This window comes from Bubalus kerabau, chromosome 8, assembly GCF_029407905.1.
Source record: "Bubalus kerabau isolate K-KA32 ecotype Philippines breed swamp buffalo chromosome 8, PCC_UOA_SB_1v2, whole genome shotgun sequence".
Classification (NCBI taxonomy): domain Eukaryota; kingdom Metazoa; phylum Chordata; class Mammalia; order Artiodactyla; family Bovidae; genus Bubalus; species Bubalus kerabau.
This window is the reverse complement of record NC_073631.1, coordinates 116,833,458-116,849,174: the sequence shown is the minus strand read 5'-3', so window position 1 is coordinate 116,849,174 and position 15,717 is coordinate 116,833,458. Positions and strand designations below refer to the sequence as shown.

General features: G+C 52.5%; 2 protein-coding genes across 7 annotated transcripts; one reads left to right on the top strand and one right to left on the bottom strand.

The window, feature by feature from the left end:
- Window positions 1-1,176: 1,176 nt before the first annotated feature.
- Window positions 1,177-5,905, bottom strand: TMEM176A (transmembrane protein 176A). The gene is made up of 7 exons (XM_055589614.1): window positions 5,830-5,905; window positions 4,850-5,060; window positions 4,279-4,389; window positions 3,108-3,164; window positions 2,723-2,932; window positions 2,063-2,173; window positions 1,177-1,708 (listed from the first exon to the last, which is right to left on the bottom strand). Exons 2-7 carry the CDS (start codon window positions 5,042-5,044, stop codon window positions 1,667-1,669), a joined length of 726 nt encoding a protein of 241 aa, XP_055445589.1. The 5' UTR covers window positions 5,045-5,060; window positions 5,830-5,905; the 3' UTR covers window positions 1,177-1,666.
- Window positions 5,906-6,319: 414 nt separating this feature from the next.
- TMEM176B (transmembrane protein 176B) lies at window positions 6,320-14,884 on the top strand. Of its 6 annotated transcripts, none has more exons than XM_055589613.1 (8): window positions 6,320-6,403; window positions 7,251-7,317; window positions 8,732-8,963; window positions 11,192-11,302; window positions 11,925-11,981; window positions 12,219-12,440; window positions 13,330-13,449; window positions 13,968-14,884. In XM_055589613.1, the coding sequence occupies exons 3-8, from the start codon at window positions 8,772-8,774 to the stop codon at window positions 14,058-14,060; spliced, it is 795 nt and encodes a 264-aa protein (XP_055445588.1). In that variant the 5' UTR covers window positions 6,320-6,403; window positions 7,251-7,317; window positions 8,732-8,771; the 3' UTR covers window positions 14,061-14,884. The 6 variants fall into 6 exon arrangements, with proteins under 6 accessions (XP_055445588.1, XP_055445587.1, XP_055445585.1 ...); XM_055589612.1 differs by having other exon boundaries at window positions 13,965-14,323; XM_055589610.1 differs by having other exon boundaries at window positions 6,334-6,403; window positions 8,767-8,963; window positions 13,965-14,884.
- Window positions 14,885-15,717: the final 833 nt, after the last annotated feature.

Here is a 15,717-nt window from a genome sequence, read left to right as displayed (position 1 = left end):
TGTGGTTTTGATTTACATTTCTCTAATAATTTGTGATGTCGAACATCATGTGTGACAAAGGTTAAATATAATTAATATCTTTAGTTCTTTTCTCAACTAGACTCCAGGATTGTTGCCTAGAGAATCCTGTGGACAGAGGAGCTTGGTGGGCTGCTGTCCATAGGGTCGCACAGAGTCGGACATGACTGAAGTGACTTAGCATGCACGCATGCATTGGAGAAGGAAATGGCAACCCACTCCAGTGTTCTTGCCTGGAGGATCCTAGGGACTGAGGAGCCTGGTGGGCTGCCGTCTATGGGGTCGCACAGAGTCGGACATGACTGAAGCAACTTAGCAGCAGCAGCAGCAGCAGACAAGAGGGAGTCATGTAATGTTGCAATTTCTTTTTAGTTAATGCCATTTGACAGATTTAAGACATTCTCTTTGTTTTTTTAAAAATTTACTTTGATGTGTTTAGATGATAATTTCTTTCTATTTACTCTGCTTTGTATTTGTCGTGCTTCCTTTCTCTGAGAATTCTTTCCCCTGTTGACACTGCTGTGTATCCTTTTGCTCTAATAATACTCAGCCGTGAGTACGACTCAATGTGGAGTTCGTTCCTTCAAGCGGAGCACTGAGCGTGTGGGTGGCTGTGGGGGGTCCGAGTGGGCAGATGCTGGTTTTAAGACTCAGTTCTCTGAATTCACGCTCCTGCTTCTATTATGGCTTATTCAGGTTGGCCATGAATTTAAAAACACATGACTCCTATTTTATCCAGAAGTTATAGGTATCGTTTTTCGTGGGTGGTAGTGATTTAGTCGCTAAGTCATGTCCAACTCTTGCAACCCCATGGACTGTAGCCTGCCAGGCTCCTCTGTCCATGGGATTCTCCAGGCAAGAACACTAGAGTGGATTGCCATTTCCTTCTCCAGGGGATCTCCCTGACCCAGGAATCGAACCCTGGTCTCCTGCATTGCAGGCAGATTCTTTACTGACTGAGCTGTGAGGGAAGCCCCCCCACTTTTTTTTTTGTGGGACAAGTATCCAAGGTTTGTATTTCATCACACTGTTGGATGTTCTAGCTTTATAAAAAAGATTTCTGAAATGATTGCATCTCAGTGTTATCTTATCTAATTCTTAATATTTCCAAACAGTCAAAATAAAAAAAAGTCCGACTCTCAAATGGTCAAGGATTTACCCTCTTAACTCTGAATTGTAAGTAGCTGGGCTCAGAGTCTCCATTCCTTTCATCCATCCCTGGGTATCTGGATCTACAGTTCCCGGTACCAGCCTTAAAGAGACTCTGTTTTCAGGGATGGCTACTCTAGCCCCAGAGAGGGGTTGTGAGTGGGAGGGTCTTCCTAGCTTTGCTGTTGGCTCATTCTCCTCTGTCTCCCTCCAGCCAAGAGAAAACCCTAGGCAAGAAGCTGGGAGCAACAACACGGGAGTTTATTATCATCAGTGCTCAAGAGGGGCATGAGGCAGGCAGGTGGTGAAGGTGAGCCGGAAATAGGCAAGAGCAGCTGAGACGGTGGAGCAGGCGGCGGCTGTGGCCATGAGGGAGGATCACTGGGGCAGACAGAGCCTCTCTTCCTGGCCTGGCTTTTCTCTCACGAGGCAGATGCTCGGACACCCAGTCCAGGCGGAAGCTCCAGGCATGAGTCCTCTGGAGAGGCAGGGCTGGATCTCACTCACTCCTGACAGTTTCTTCCAAGGGAAGGTCTCTTTTCTAAGGGAAAAGGAGAGGGTGAGACAGCCCATAGGGGAGAGACAGTGTAAATGCTCTCCTCCAGGGCAGCTCTGTTCTGGAGTCAATCGGTTCTGACATCAGCCTTGTGCAAAGAGCCCTAGGTCCCACCATGGACCTGCACATCCCTGGCTCCATAGGGTCTTTGGACTGGGTACCACTTAGTCAGGGATAGGAGCTCTCTGGGCTGGGCCACCACGGGGGTAGCAAGACAGGAATCACGCCTATTGAGACTCTCTATAAGGACCCTTTTCTCCTCCCCAAACCACCCACTCTCCATTCCTGTTCCTGCCGGACAGCCCTGCTGCCCCCACCATGCAAGCTTTAGGGACTCACCTCCTTACGTCTGTATCTTCTCCAGCAGCACAGACACAGGGGCAGCAGAGATGCCAGAAGCAGTAGAACCCAGACCCCTAACAACATGGCATTGATGCTTATGAACAGGGCCTGGGGACAGAGGACCAAAGCCGTGAGCCCCTAGAGTGACTGCTGCCACGTGGAGTCTGTGTCCCCCTTCCGCATGGCACAGGGTCACTCTCCACCCCATTTGTCCTGTTCCCCATGTCTGTAGCTTCCAGGGTTGGGGGGTGGTGGGATGAAGAAGGAGCTCTATGTTGGGGGGTCCGTGGGTGTAGCATGGAGAAAGCAGCCAGAAGCCCCGTTGGTGTCCTCATCAGAACAGGGACAGGCTTGGGCTGTGATCCGTTTCCCTGACAACCCTGAGACCTGAACAGGCATCAAATCCCTTCACACCTCATCCCGTATGTGCAATATTAGCTCTATCGGCTCATTTATTCTGATTTCAAAGTTTGTATTTCCCACAGATCTGTAACTGCCCACAAACCGCAGGGACTGCTTGTGTTTTGTTCACCTCCACGTCTGTCTGTCGGGGCAGAACAGGGCACACCCTCTTTGATGGACGGCCTCCCTCCCATCCAGGGTTGGACTCCGCCCACCCCTTCCCCCGCCTGCTGCCCTGTGTCTCCGCCTGGCTACCTTCAGCATGTTCACGTAGGCGGTGCACTCTTGCAGCCTCCCGAGGTCTGGGCTCAGGGTGGGGGCCCCGGTGGGCCTCCAGGAGGGGGAGACATTACAGATGCCCTTATAGAAAATAAAGTGGTACTCATAGAATCTTCCAGCCCCGATTATGGTGGCGGCAGTGGCCGTGGAGAAGGCTGCCAGGGCGAGCAGGGTCCTCAGCAGGGCCTGGTGAGGAGCAGACGCAGAGAGAGACCTTGGAGACTCAGTCTCTCTGGTGCCCACCCTGGGGCCAGGGGTGGGAGGAGGGGAGCCCAGGGGAGGGGCGTGTGATGGAGCCAGAGGCTTGGGAAGGCCTCCAGCTTCTGGGCCCGGTGTTCACCCTTGCCCTTCCCCAACTCACCCAGTAGATGCCACCTCGTTTCTCATAAATGAAGGCGACAGCTCCAGCCAGCACAGCCTGGGAAGAGGTTGAAGCCGCAGGGTTTGTGCAGAACCCCAACTCCCGCATCCCCTGCCTCCTCCCCAGCTGCCTGCTTCCTTTTTTCTCCATGACCCCCGCAGTCGTCTAGCTGGTCCTTCCCCACAGCACTCCACGCACGCCCGAGGTCTGTGGTCTGTAAGATCACAGGGAGAGTATTGAGGCCTGAATTAAAACTCCTGAGGCTGTAGGACCCTCTACTTAGGGGACATCGGACAAATGCTCATGGTCAAGCCAGGAGTGAGCCCTCCTTCCCTTCTCCAAACTCTCTCTTTCGAGGGAGCACCAGGGGCTTTACGAAAGCTCCAGGGTGGTGGGGTGGAACATCCAGGTTGTTGGAGGAGCTCTCAGTACAGGATGAGGGTCAGCCGCCTCTGGGTGGGTGTGGGTGCCCATTCCAACAGCGCTCAGCCTCCCACCCAGTGAGCCTTCCAGGACAGGAAGCCTGGTCGATCCCGGAGGAAAGATGGATCAGGATCCTGTTTGGCAATGCTGTAGCTCATCTCAGTGTTTTTGCCATGGGGTGGATGAGGATGGTTACTTTTGGCTCCTCTCTTCATACGTGCGCTTTGTTGTTGTTCTGTGAGTGTGGGCAGGACACGGGGTGCCTCGGTACCGCCATGACCCGCCCCCCCATCTCCTGCTGCAGGTGGCATACCCTCTTCTGCTGACATCACCACTGTGGCCCAGGGGTCCCCCCTCCCCTGAGAGCCCGGTGTGCAGGACCCACAGAGGACCATGCGAAGCCAGCAGGAGGTGCCCCTGGCTCACACACCCTCCTGCACGTCCTGCCTCCCCCATCTCAAAGCAGCACTGGAGTCTAGAGATGAGCCCACCCAAGATCCTCAGCTGATCTGTTGAAGGTGGGAGAAGTGGTGGGAGAGGCCCCGGGCAGCGACCTGGGAGACCTGACCAGTGGCTGTGGCCCTCTCAGCCCTTGGCTCGCTGGTTGCCTGTCGGTAGAAGCAGGGCATCGGCCTGGAGGAGCTGGGGGTGTGTTCGGGGGCCGACAGTCCCCGTTTTGCTGGGGTCGATGGCAGTGGCCTCTCTCTCCTCGCATCCATTCTGCCCACCGTCCTCCTGTCCCACTCACCACAGCCCCCGTCCAGATGGGAGCTCCCGAGTTCCGCAGGGTGGTGGAGGAGAAGATGTAGAGGAATCCTCCCAGGACCCCGCTCAGCAGCCCCAGCACGATCTGCATCACCTGAAAGATGAGAAACCTAAGCACATGGATCCCGGGAGCAACCCTCTGCACCTAAGTCTCAGGGTAGCTTTGAAGACCTGCCAGTCCAGCTGTTAACAGTTAGAACCTCACGAAAGGGAGAGAAAAAGAGGGGGGAAGGGAAGGCAGAGGAGAGGAGGGGAGACAAGGGGAGGGGAGGGAGAGGATGAACTCAGGGCTCCCCCCGCCTGGGACTTTAAATGGTCAGGGGCTCCTTTGGCCTTTCAGCCCATAGCCTACCCTACCCACAGCTCTCATTGAGAGGTAAGTGGGGGGAAAAGCAGAAACTTGATCTCCGGTTGGAAGATAAGACTGGCTTAGCCTCCTGTTCAGAGAGAGGCTGCCAGGGAGCGTGCATAGCGACAGGAGAGGGGCTTCCCCTTCCAGGTCTGGGGAGCCTGGGCATCAGTCTGTGCCCCTTGCGGCCAGCAGCCTTACTCACCCAGGAGGTCGCCAGCAGCCGGTGGCGGCCCAGGGTCCGGGAGGTGGCGCGGGGCCTGGGCAGGAGGAGGGGCTGCAGCAGGGAGCACCCGCCTAGCAGGAGCTTGGCCAGACCCGACTCGTGGTGGAAGTGCACCTGGATGCTGGCGGGCTGGGGAGCCCTGGGGGCTGCCTCCCCGCAGTCCACTGTCTCCATGCCTCTGGACACCCACCTGGCAGGGAGGAAGGGAGAGTCAGGGGTGAAGAGTGGGCAGGAGGAGGTTGGCATGGATTCCACAGGAGCTGGCGGAGACCCCCCCACACCACTTCAGGTCACAGAGCAGCACCCAGGACCTGTCTTGAGATGGCGTCTCGTGAAGGATGCTTGAGTCTCCTGAGGCTGGGACCACTGCTCGGTCTATGGGGCCTCCCCTTCCCCCCAGACCTTCCCTTCATCCTCCTCCCACCTCCTTGGGGGCTGGACCAGGCCATGTCCCAGAGTTCTCACTTCTCCCCTCTGCCCCCAGCAGGCTTGTGCCACCCCAGCCCCCCTGCCGCCGGCTCCTCTCTCTGCCTCTTCCCCTTCGAAGCCCCCAGGCTGCTGGGCAGAACCGAGTCCTGGCTGCCTCCTGAATTTCTCTGGAAGCAGCTGTTCCCTAGCTGAGTCTGGGGACCCTCCAGCAACCCCTGAATATTCCTCTCCCCACCAATGGCTCCTCAGTCCTGTTCTAACTGTGCCCCCCCCACCCAACCCCACCAACCCAGTGTGAAGGATGAAGCCATGGGTGGAGATGGAGACCAAAGGTGGGAACAACTTGGCATCAATGCACCTGGCCCCCCACTCCTGTACCTTCCTGGAGGCCCCTCCTTTGCAGGGGAGGTTGGTCCCTGCCACTCCCTCCCTGCCCAGCAAGTTCTGGAGGGCCTGTGGCAGCAGGGTGGGGCCTCCTCTGAGAAGGGTCTTGGGGGAAAGGGCCCCCCCAGGCTATGGACCTGCCTTACCTGCTCTCCTCAGGGACCGGCAGTGGAAAGTGGTGGGCAGAGCTGGGGAGACCCGAGCAGGCAGAAGTGGGAGGTACTTGGTGGAGTGCCAGCGGGGAAGGATGAGGCAACTTCCCAGCTGGAGCACAGGGCCCCTCCAAGGTTTTCCAGCTGCTGGGGAAAGCTGGGCTCTGGCATCCGGGAGAGCGCAAGGGCCAGGTGGGTGGCCTGGGATACTGAAGAGCTGACCAGCCCTGGGAAACCCTAAGAGGCCATTCTGTCTCCCGTCCCCACCAGGGCAGGGGCTTTCTGATCAAGAATTCCCCCAGTGTGTGTACTGTCTGAGTAGGTATGGGTGTGCTGGAGTGTATGTGTGTGTGCCTTCTCCGGCCAGCCTGATTATCTACTCAAGACCAAACCCCCCTAGAGGGGCCCCTTTGGCCCAGCTTCTTTCTGGGAAGTCAAGATGCTGAAGGTCAGGTCCTTATAACTCCATCCCTTCCTTCTGCTTTCTCCCATCCCCCGGTGGGTCTCAGCTCTGGGCAGCTCCTCCCAGCTCTGCCCGGCTTGGCCACTGGCTCCCAGAGGACAGCAGGTGAGAAGAGCCTTTACAGCCTAGGTGATCCCCCCTTCCATGAGACACTCACTGCCAGACCCCAACCCCCAACTCTCTCTAGGAGGCTCCAAGATCAGTCCCCAAAGCCCCCATCCTGTCTCACAGGATGCCATTCTCCCCAGTTTCTGGTTCCCCTAGGACCTGCTTGGAAGGCAGGGATACATTAGCGAGAGGAAGGGACCCTAGAAAAATGCCTGGGGAGGGCCGGGAGCCCATGTCTGGCCACATCAACTGGGTGGCTGTCACTCCCTAGTGCCTCATGCCTCTATTCCAGGGGTAAGTGGCTGAGGCTAAAGAGGGTTCGCAGTGAGAGGTCTTTTGGTAGGAAAGGTGGAAGGTGGAGGGCCCAGGGTATAGCATGGGCCCTGGCCCTTTCTCTCCAGCTTGAGGCGGTACTGGGAGGAGCCGGGCAGAGAGGAGGATCCAGGGCTTCGAGGAAGAGCTCCATAACCTGGAGTCAGGGTGGCGTGAAAGGGAACCTTCATGGGGATGGCCTGGCTCAGAGGAAGAGCAGGAATCTAGGCTGATCTGGGGACTGGAGTTGGGAGGTGGGGTAGAGCGGGGAAGTGGTGGTACCCAGAGGACTTGGAGGGGGTAGGGGGGATGTGCTGGTACCCAGAGGCTTGGAGGAGGGTGGAGGGGGGAGGTAGCAGCACCCAGAGGACTTGGGGGTGGGGTGGGGGGGGAAAGAGGTGGTACCCAGAAGACTTGGAGGCAGCTGGAGCCTAAGGAACATTTTGGGCCTTAATATGAGGCTGATTCCTGGAGCCCAAGGATGATCTGGCTAGAATTCTGACTGGGCTTCCTGGGGTGGGTCTGTGAACAGGTCTGAACCTCCTTGTGCATCTGCAGAATCGCTGGATACCCGACTTGTATCCTTCACAGGAGGCCAGGTAGGTGAAGCGTGAAGCTGCTCTGAGAAGCTCATACAATACAGATGGGAAGACTTTAAGTTTATCGTCCTCGCTGATGTTATTAGAATCATTATTAAATAATGCTATGATTTAAACAGTGATCATTAGGATGACCATGAGAATTGCTTGTAGGGGATTTCTTTTGGAATGAGGCAAGTTGATTCCAAAATATGCAAGGAGAAGTAATCCAGCAAAAGTGGCCATCAAAGAGAAAAATAACATGGTGAGGGGGTCAATGAAATAGCTCAACTAAATATTAAACTCTGTATTTATAGTTAAAATTTATGGTCATGGTGCATGACTCATCAGATCCACCAATGGGCCAGTTAAAGACTAAAACAGGCTTGGTTTCCTAAGGGAATTTCATTTTTGCTCCAGGGAGCATTTTAAATCAGTGGGAGAAAGATGATGCATTCCATAAACAGGATATATTTTCAGAAGTTTAGAATCCTAAAAAAAAAAACAAAACAATTTGGATCCATTTTTTCCCAGCTTACAAGGTAAGTTCCAGATAGATCAACATTTAAATGTGAAAACTGAAAACATAAAAGCACTTAGAAGAAAACAGGGAAGAATTATTATTTTATGATCTTGACATGGCAAAGTCCTTTTTAAGTATAATATAAAACCCAGAAATCATGAAAAATGACTGAAAATTTTGATTATATAAAAATACAAGCTAAGTCAAAAATAAATTGCAAATATTAAAGCCCTATCTGCAAGTCATGTCACAGATAGTAATTTTTCAAACACACAAAGAACTCCTGTAAAGACCAAAACAAAACAATAAAACAAGGCAGTCATAGGATATGAAAGGGAAGCTCACAAAAGAAGAGGAAAAAGGCTCTTAAACATGAAAAGAAAGTCAACCTCAGTCATAATGAGAGAATTAACAATACTGGAATAGTCATAGAAGTGGATTGGAACAGTCACAGGAAGCATATTAGAAAATGGTAATATTTTTCCGCCTGGAAGGTAACTAGCTGGCTACAAGAGAAAGATAGGAGAGGATTTTAACAGTATATACTTACTTATCTTTTGATTTTTTTTTTACCATATAAAAGTATTATGTGTAAATATACACACCATGCTGCTAAAATAATTCAGATTCCTTTCTTTGTTAATCCCAAACCCCAGACAAACTGTATCTGACCATTTGGGGAAGAGATCCTAGGACACATATGGTGAAAACTCTACAGGTGATTCAGATCTGTATTCCAAATTAAGATCAGGGACTTCCCTGTGGTTCAGTGGTTAAGACTCTGAACTTTCTAGGCTGGGGCATGGGTTCGATCCCTGGTCAGAGAACTGAGATCCCACATGCCGGGACTTGACATGGAGACTATTTTCTTACCCTGCACTCATGCTGTGTATTCCTTTTCTTCTTCCTCAGCTCTCAGACCTCACTCCTGTACATCTCCCCAGCAGGAAGGATGGCCCAGAACACGCTGACTGTGAATGGAGTTGATGTGGGCTCTATGCTCTCCCAGCCCACCCACATTGACATCCACATTCACCAGGAATCCGCTTTGACACAACTGCTAAAAGCTGGGAGTTCCCTAGTGGAGCGTCTGTCTCACCGTCCTGCCAAGGCCAGGATAGGCTATGGACAGCTGGCACTAGGGGTAAGAGTGGGCTGGCTGGAGAGGTGGGTTAGCAAGGTGACACAGAGGCAGGTAACACTCCTTCTCCAATATGATGTGAGGAAAGAAAGTGGGTAAAATCCCCATGAAAACTCACAACTTGTATCCCTGCTTGTTTGGAAGTTTTGACACAGAGATTGAGATGGAAAGAAGTAAGGGATCACTTCTCTGGTGCAATATGAGCAGTCCCAGCCAGAGGTAGGGGTGGGTGGGTGGAAGGATTGCTGGAGGCTGTTGAACCCATGTTGAACCCATATCAGATGCCAGGCGATATGACAGGCATATTGAGGGGAAGGCCCTTGGTGATCACCTCAAGGTGCTCAGCATCCCTCAGAAGGGTCAGGCAACTACACAAACACCTAGAGGTAAAGGTAGATCAGGTGGGCACCTGATGCGAAGAGCCAACTCATTGGTAAAGACCCTGATGCTGGGAAAGATCAAAGGCAAAAAGAGAAGAGGGTGGCAGAAGATGAGATGGTTGTTTGGTATCACTGATTCAATGGACATGAGCTTGTGAGCAAGTTCTGGGAGTTGGTGATGAACAGGGAAGCCTGGCGTGCTGCAGTCCATGGGGCTGCAAAGAATTGGACACGACTGAGCGGCTGAACAACAATAGGTGACGTGCTTGGAAGACAGGATGGCCTCCTGCAGAGGGCCTCCTGCAGGGGATGGCATCTGAGCCAGACCTTGAATGGAGAAGCAATGTGTTTAACAGATAGAGGTGGAGGATGGGAGGAAAGGAATTTCAGGTTTCGAGAATGCCTAGAACAAGGGCAAAGAAGCCAGAAAGCATAGGGCAGGTTCTGTCAGAGTAAAGAGAATGGGACTCCTGGCTGATTAGACTGGAAATATACACCTGTATTGCTGAGAGCCTTGAGTGACTAGCTGAGGAGTTTGTCCTGGATCAGCTTCTATAGTGGGAAGGATTGGACATGGAGGGATTCTGGGGCAGGCACCCGAGCTTCAGGCAGCCTCCCAGCCAGGTGGTGTCCAGGTAAGAAGTATGGAGGGTCGGCACCTGCAAGGTCACAGCAAAAAGGAGGAGGAGAGAGAGGAGTCCAAGTCTTCGGTGGGTGGGGTCACTTGGGAGTGGGTGGACTTGGGGTACCAGGGAGGAGAGGAGTCTGAGAGGATGCTGAGGTTTGGAGTGAGAGTGACCAGAAGACTGGAGCCCTGGAAGTCAGTGAGGCAGACCCTGGTGGTGTGGGGGGTGGGGTCTGGCATTTGGATGCGATGAATCTGAGAGGCTGGCAGGACATGTAGGTGACGATGTCCATGTAGGTGGTGATGTCCAAGAAGCTGTGATAGTCAGATCCTCCAGGAAACAGACACTGAGTCGGTGTTGTTTGCACACCTTTTGAGGTGTGCAAAAGGTTTACTGGGGTGTAACATCATGCAGTGAAAAGGGCAGGAGTGGGCAGGGGGAGAGAGGAGGTCTTGATGGAAGCCTGATGAGGTCTGTAGTAGCCCAGTAGGGAGCTTGGGAGCAAAGACTGCCCATCACAGAAGTCCCGTTCTAGGTGGAAATGGCCCTCGAACCACCGCCTTGCTTAGTCATTGCTGGGCAGCTATCCCTAAAGAATGTGCCTTCGGCTTGAAAGATGTGGGGACCCCGAAGATGCTGACCACCGCAGGCTGTCAGCTAGTGAAGTGTGCAAGTCGCTCAGTTGTGTCCGACTCTTTGCGACCCCATGGACTGGAGCTCACCAGTCTCCTCTGTCCATGGGATTCTCCAGGCCAGAATACTGGAGTTGGTGGCCATTCCCTTCTCCAGGGGATTTTCCCGACCCAGGGATTAAACCCGGGTCTCCTGCATTGCCGGCAGATTCTTTACCGTCTAAGCCACCAGGGAAGCCCAGGCTGTCAGCCAACCACACCTCCTTTCTGGAAGGAGGTCTTTGTGGCCCATCCTGGACAGGATGGTGGGCTTCCCATGGGAAAAAGAGGAGAAAAGAAGCAGGAAGCATCAAGTGGGATGACAAGGTGTGGAATTTAGGAAAACTGGGATTTAGGAAAGAATGAAGGATAAAATACTAAGTCAGAGGGGTGAGGGAGAAGCAGGATGCACTGCTTCATGGATAGAACTTCCAGAATCCAAGCAGAGAAGTCAAGGCAGGGCAAGAGAGGGGAGCCACGCCCAGGAGCTGGGTGGCTGCGCCTGGAATGTGAGGGCTCATGGGAAGGGGCGTGGCTTTCCCCATCTCTTGCAGGTGACCCAGCTGTTGCTCGGGGCTATCAGCTGTGCTCTTGGTGGGCTTCTCTACTTGGGACCCTGGACTCAGTTGCGTGCCTCAGGCTGTGCCTTGTGGGCAGGGTTTGTGGTGAGTAAGAAAGGGGTTATGAGTCTGCGGCCATACCATCCTGAAGGCGCCAGATCTCATCTGACCTCGGACGCTAAGCAGGGTCGGGCCGGGCTAGTACTTGGATGGGAAGGAAGTGTTGTGATCTCCTTGGGAGGCAAGTGGTCATGGACAAGGAGTAAGAAAGTTCCTTTGGATCTGGGTCAGGGATCGGGGGAAGAGACCACAGACCCAGCGACCAAATGCCTTATGTTATGAGGAGGCTGGTGGGATGAGATGGTTGGATGGCACCACCGACTCAACAGGACAAGAGTTTGGGGAAGCTCGGGAGATGGTGAAGGACAGGGAAGTCTGGGGTGCTGCAGTCCCTGGGGTCGCAAAGAGTCGGACACCTCTTAGTGACTGAACAACAGTGATGAGGAGGCTGCCTTAGGGGGTGGGCAAAACCTTTCCACCCTCTGTTTTCCTTTTAAAGGCATGGCTGGGAAGAGTCAGGCAGTTGTAAGCGGAGTCCTGTCTGTCTGCTAGGTTTCTTTGCCTGGCTCTTGGATCCTGCTTCAAACTGGCTGTTCTGGGGCCTGTTGGGAGAAGTGTGATGGGAGATGGTCAACTGGAGGGCTTTTCTGGTGTCTTCTCTTCCTAGGCCATTGCAGCAGGAGTTGGGGCCATTGTCCACGAGAAGCGCCGGGGCAAACTCTCAGTGAGTCAGGCATCCTTTGCCCCACCTTGTCCTCTGTCCCCTTACTACGTCTGTTTTCCTGCTCTATTTTTCTGTCTTCTCTCTTTTGGTTTCAAATATCCTAAGATCTTTTCTGGAGGGGTAGGGAGGGTTTATCCTGGACCAGGAAGGTGGGGAAGAGGAGATTGGTTTGAGGCTGGGACCCCACGGCTCTGCCATCCATGGAGGGGGACTGCCTCTTGAACCTCTCTCTTCTAGGGCTGCATATCAGGTCTGCTCACCCTGGCTGGCATTGCCACGGCCGTGGCTGCTGTCATCTTCTGTGTGAATAGCTTCATCTGGCAAGATGATGGCTTCTATGACATCAGCTCTGTGTGTGATTCCTTAGTCCCTGTCACCCCCACCTCTTGGTACCAACGAAGAAGTTCCTATTCATCGTGGGAGGAGGAGAACTGCAGAAGATACATGCAAATGCTGATGGTGAGAAAGGAGAGTCAATCTCCCAAGAACACATCACAGCTGTAAATTGGGGGACTGGGGCACCAGAGGGCAGAGATGGAGGCCCTCTGAGTGTGGACCTCATCTGAGGTTGTTGGTTCAGGAGGTTTTAACTTAAATTGAAGATACCATTCAGATCTCTGGGCATGATCATTCCCTGACTCAAAGGGGATGAGGAGCAAAGAGGAGACAGGATATCACGAGCCACCGTTCTGTCTTTCCTGGTGTGTGACTGCTATCACTCATCCCCTGCTGGGTAACACACGGCCCCCAAATGCAGTGACTTAACACTGCAGTTGGTTAGTATGTCTCACATTCTGTGGTTGACTAGGCTCACATGGGCAGTCCTCACTTGGGTTTTCTCAGGCAGTTGCAGTCATGGGTCAGTTGGGTGTGAAGTCATCCAGGAGCTTGATTGGCTGAACTGCCAAGATGGCACACTCACATGTCAGGGGGCTCAGCTGGGGAGTACCAGCCAGGGAGGCTACAATGGCTTCTCCATGTGTCTTGGGCAGCCGGGTTACAGTAGGCAGCGTCCCACTGTGAGCATTTTAAGATGTAGGCAATGGAAGCTGCCAGGCCCTATTGTCACTTCCACTGTATTTTGTTGATCAAAGCATTCCCAGGCTTTGATTCCAGAGTTCAGGGGGTTGAGCATTAGTCTCCACCTCTTCACAGGCTGTGGTAAAGTCACCCTGCAGACAAGCAAATGGGATGGAGACTGGCTGCCCTTGTCATTGGAAAATGCAGTCTGCTTCAGTGAGAAAGAGTTCGTTGAACAGACTCTGATACCTCCTAGCAAGATGAGAATAACAGAGGAATCACAGGAGCTGACTCCTGACTGTAACTTTTTTCTCCCCTTTATCTTCAGGATTTGTTCCTAGGAATCCGTGCTCTGCTCCTGGCTATCTGTGCTCTGCAGGTCATTGTGTCCTTGGCTTCCCTGGGCGTGGGTCTTCGAAGCTTCTGTGGCCAGAGCTCCCGGGCCCTGGTGAGCTGTTAGGGAGAAAGATCCCCTGGAGGAGGAAATGGCAACCCACTCCAGTATTCTTTTCTGGAGAATCCCAGAGACAGAGGACCCTGGCGGGCTACTGTCCACTGGGTCACAAAGAGTCAGACATGACTGAAGTGACTGAGCACACACACCACGCAGGGAAAGGGCGGGTTTGGCTGGTGCAGCTCTAGGGAAAGACAGCGGGGCAGGAACACAGCTGAGCTGTGGTCATGCTCCCCTCACTCAGCCTTTCTCTGTGCTGGGCTCTGCCCTTTGCTGTCTGGGGAAGGTGACCCCATCATTTTGTCCTGGGTTAACATCTGCCTCCCCCGCTTCTTTGCTCTCAGTTCCCCACTTTCTCTCTTTTCTGGCCTAGATCTTGTCTAGCTCCCCTTCTTCCATCACCTTTTCCTTCCCTCCTTCTTTCCTTTGCCTGATTGCCAAATGGAGCTGACTCTGTCCCATCCTTTTCCTCCCAAGAATTGATTTTCTTCCTGTTTTTCTTTTTCCAGCAGGATGAGGAAGGGTCAGAGAGGAATCTGCTGGGGGAGAATTCAGTGCCCCCCTCCCCCTCCAAGGAGAAGACCACGGCTGTCATTGTCCTGTGAGCAGCCAGAGACCCTTGCCTGGACCCTGCATGCCCCTCCCAAGTCGCCCAGGGCCCCTCACCGCCCTGTCCCACAGACTTGCTTCCTGTGTCCACTTTTCTTCTCCCCACCCTCACCTATTGTGGCCACTCCAGGGTCTTCCATTCAGTGAACAGGTATTGTCACGTTTCCCCCAGTGCTGATTAAACAGAAGCAACCCCAAAGAATGATTTTGTGCAGAAAAGATGTAGTCTTCATTTGTTAATATACCTGGTACATCGATACTCATGAAATTGAATGAGAATTATGCATGAGATCCAACCAGTACATCCTAAAGGAAATCAGTCCTGAATATTCATTGGAGGGACTGATGCTGAAGCTAAAACTCCAATACTTTGGCCACCTGATGAATAGAACTGACTCATTTGAAAAGACCCTGATGCTGGAAATGATTGAAGGCGGGAGGAGAAGGGGACGACAGAGGATGAGATGGTTGGATGGCATCACTGACTCAATGGACATGAGTTTGAGTAAGCTCCAAGAGTTGGTGATGGACGGGGAGGCCTGGTGTGATGCAGTCCATGGGGTCGCAAAGAGTCAGACAAAACTGAGTGACTGAACTGACTGACTGACGTATCATATGGAAACCGGGTCCAAATAAGACTAAATTTTTGTTCTGCTCTATATCCCGAGTGCAAAAACTCCTTTTGACAATTTCCTTCTGTTCAATGTAAAGCGAAAATAGCTATCATAGACTTAGGATCTTTTTACCTATTGTCTTTAAGCATCTATAACGGATCTGTGGGCTTTACGGAGCCATGCGAGACATGGACCGAGATCATTGCCTCCCTCCCTCCCTTTCTTCCTTCCTTTCCTCTTCCTCCCCCTCCGTCTTTTTACTTTCTTTCCTTCCTCCCTCCATCCCTGCCTTCTTTTCTTTTTCTCTGTCTCCTCTATCTCTTTCTCATTCTCTTCTTTTTTGCAGTAATTACTGTTGGTTCTCTCGCTACACACACACACCACACACACATATACCTGTTACTCACTTCTCATGGTAAATGATATGACCGATAAGCTTTTTACTTTTTAAGTTTTTTATGTACAATATAAATATATAGATATAAGCATTTCTGTTATGGAACCGGATTCATTTGTCCAATGCACAGCAAGCATCACCAAATGCCAAGATGCTGAGGTTTGCATCAGAGAAAGCATTTATTCATGAGACAGCCAAGTGAGGAGACGGGAGAATGAATCTCAAATGTGCCTCTCGAAGACAAGGGGCTTGAAGTCTTTGTGGGGTAGAGAAGCAGGGTGGTCTTAGGTGTGGAGAAAGGTGACTTGAAGTGGGGAAGGTGAGGTAGCTGGCACTCTGTACCAGCGTGTCTGATTTATGGGCTTCGTCACGGGACACTTGTCCAAAAATGGAGGCACTAGCATGACCAGAGGGTGGAGATTTCTGATGTCAAAAGGTCGTTCACTGGACCCCCGTGCAGGCTGAGTTTTAGGGTTGGTGGTCCCAATCTGTCTTAGCCAGCTTGAATTGGACAGGGGCTGACTCCAAGTCCTGGAAAACAACTTACCCCATTTTTACTACAAGCTTCCCTTGTGGCTCAGACAGTAAAGAATCTGCCTGCTGTGTAGGAGACCTGGGTTCAATCCCTGGGTCGGGAAGATC

Excerpts from the sequence above, each read along its gene's own strand:
- TMEM176A (XM_055589614.1), bottom strand. The coding sequence starts at position 5,044 with ATGGAGACAGTGGACTGCGGGGAGGCAGCCCCCAGGGCTCCCCAGCCC. Across the intron at positions 2,174-2,722 it reads CCTACGTGAACATGCTGAAG|GCCCTGTTCATAAGCATCAA; the intron begins GTAGCCAGGCGG and ends CTCTGTCCCCAG. Across the intron at positions 1,709-2,062 it reads GAAGATACAGACGTAAGGAG|AAAAGAGACCTTCCCTTGGA; the intron begins GTGAGTCCCTAA and ends CTTTTCCCTTAG.
- TMEM176B (XM_055589610.1), top strand. The coding sequence starts at position 8,772 with ATGGCCCAGAACACGCTGACTGTGAATGGAGTTGATGTGGGCTCTATG. Across the intron at positions 11,303-11,924 it reads CCTTGTGGGCAGGGTTTGTG|GCCATTGCAGCAGGAGTTGG; the intron begins GTGAGTAAGAAA and ends TTCTCTTCCTAG. Across the intron at positions 11,982-12,218 it reads AGCGCCGGGGCAAACTCTCA|GGCTGCATATCAGGTCTGCT; the intron begins GTGAGTCAGGCA and ends TCTCTCTTCTAG.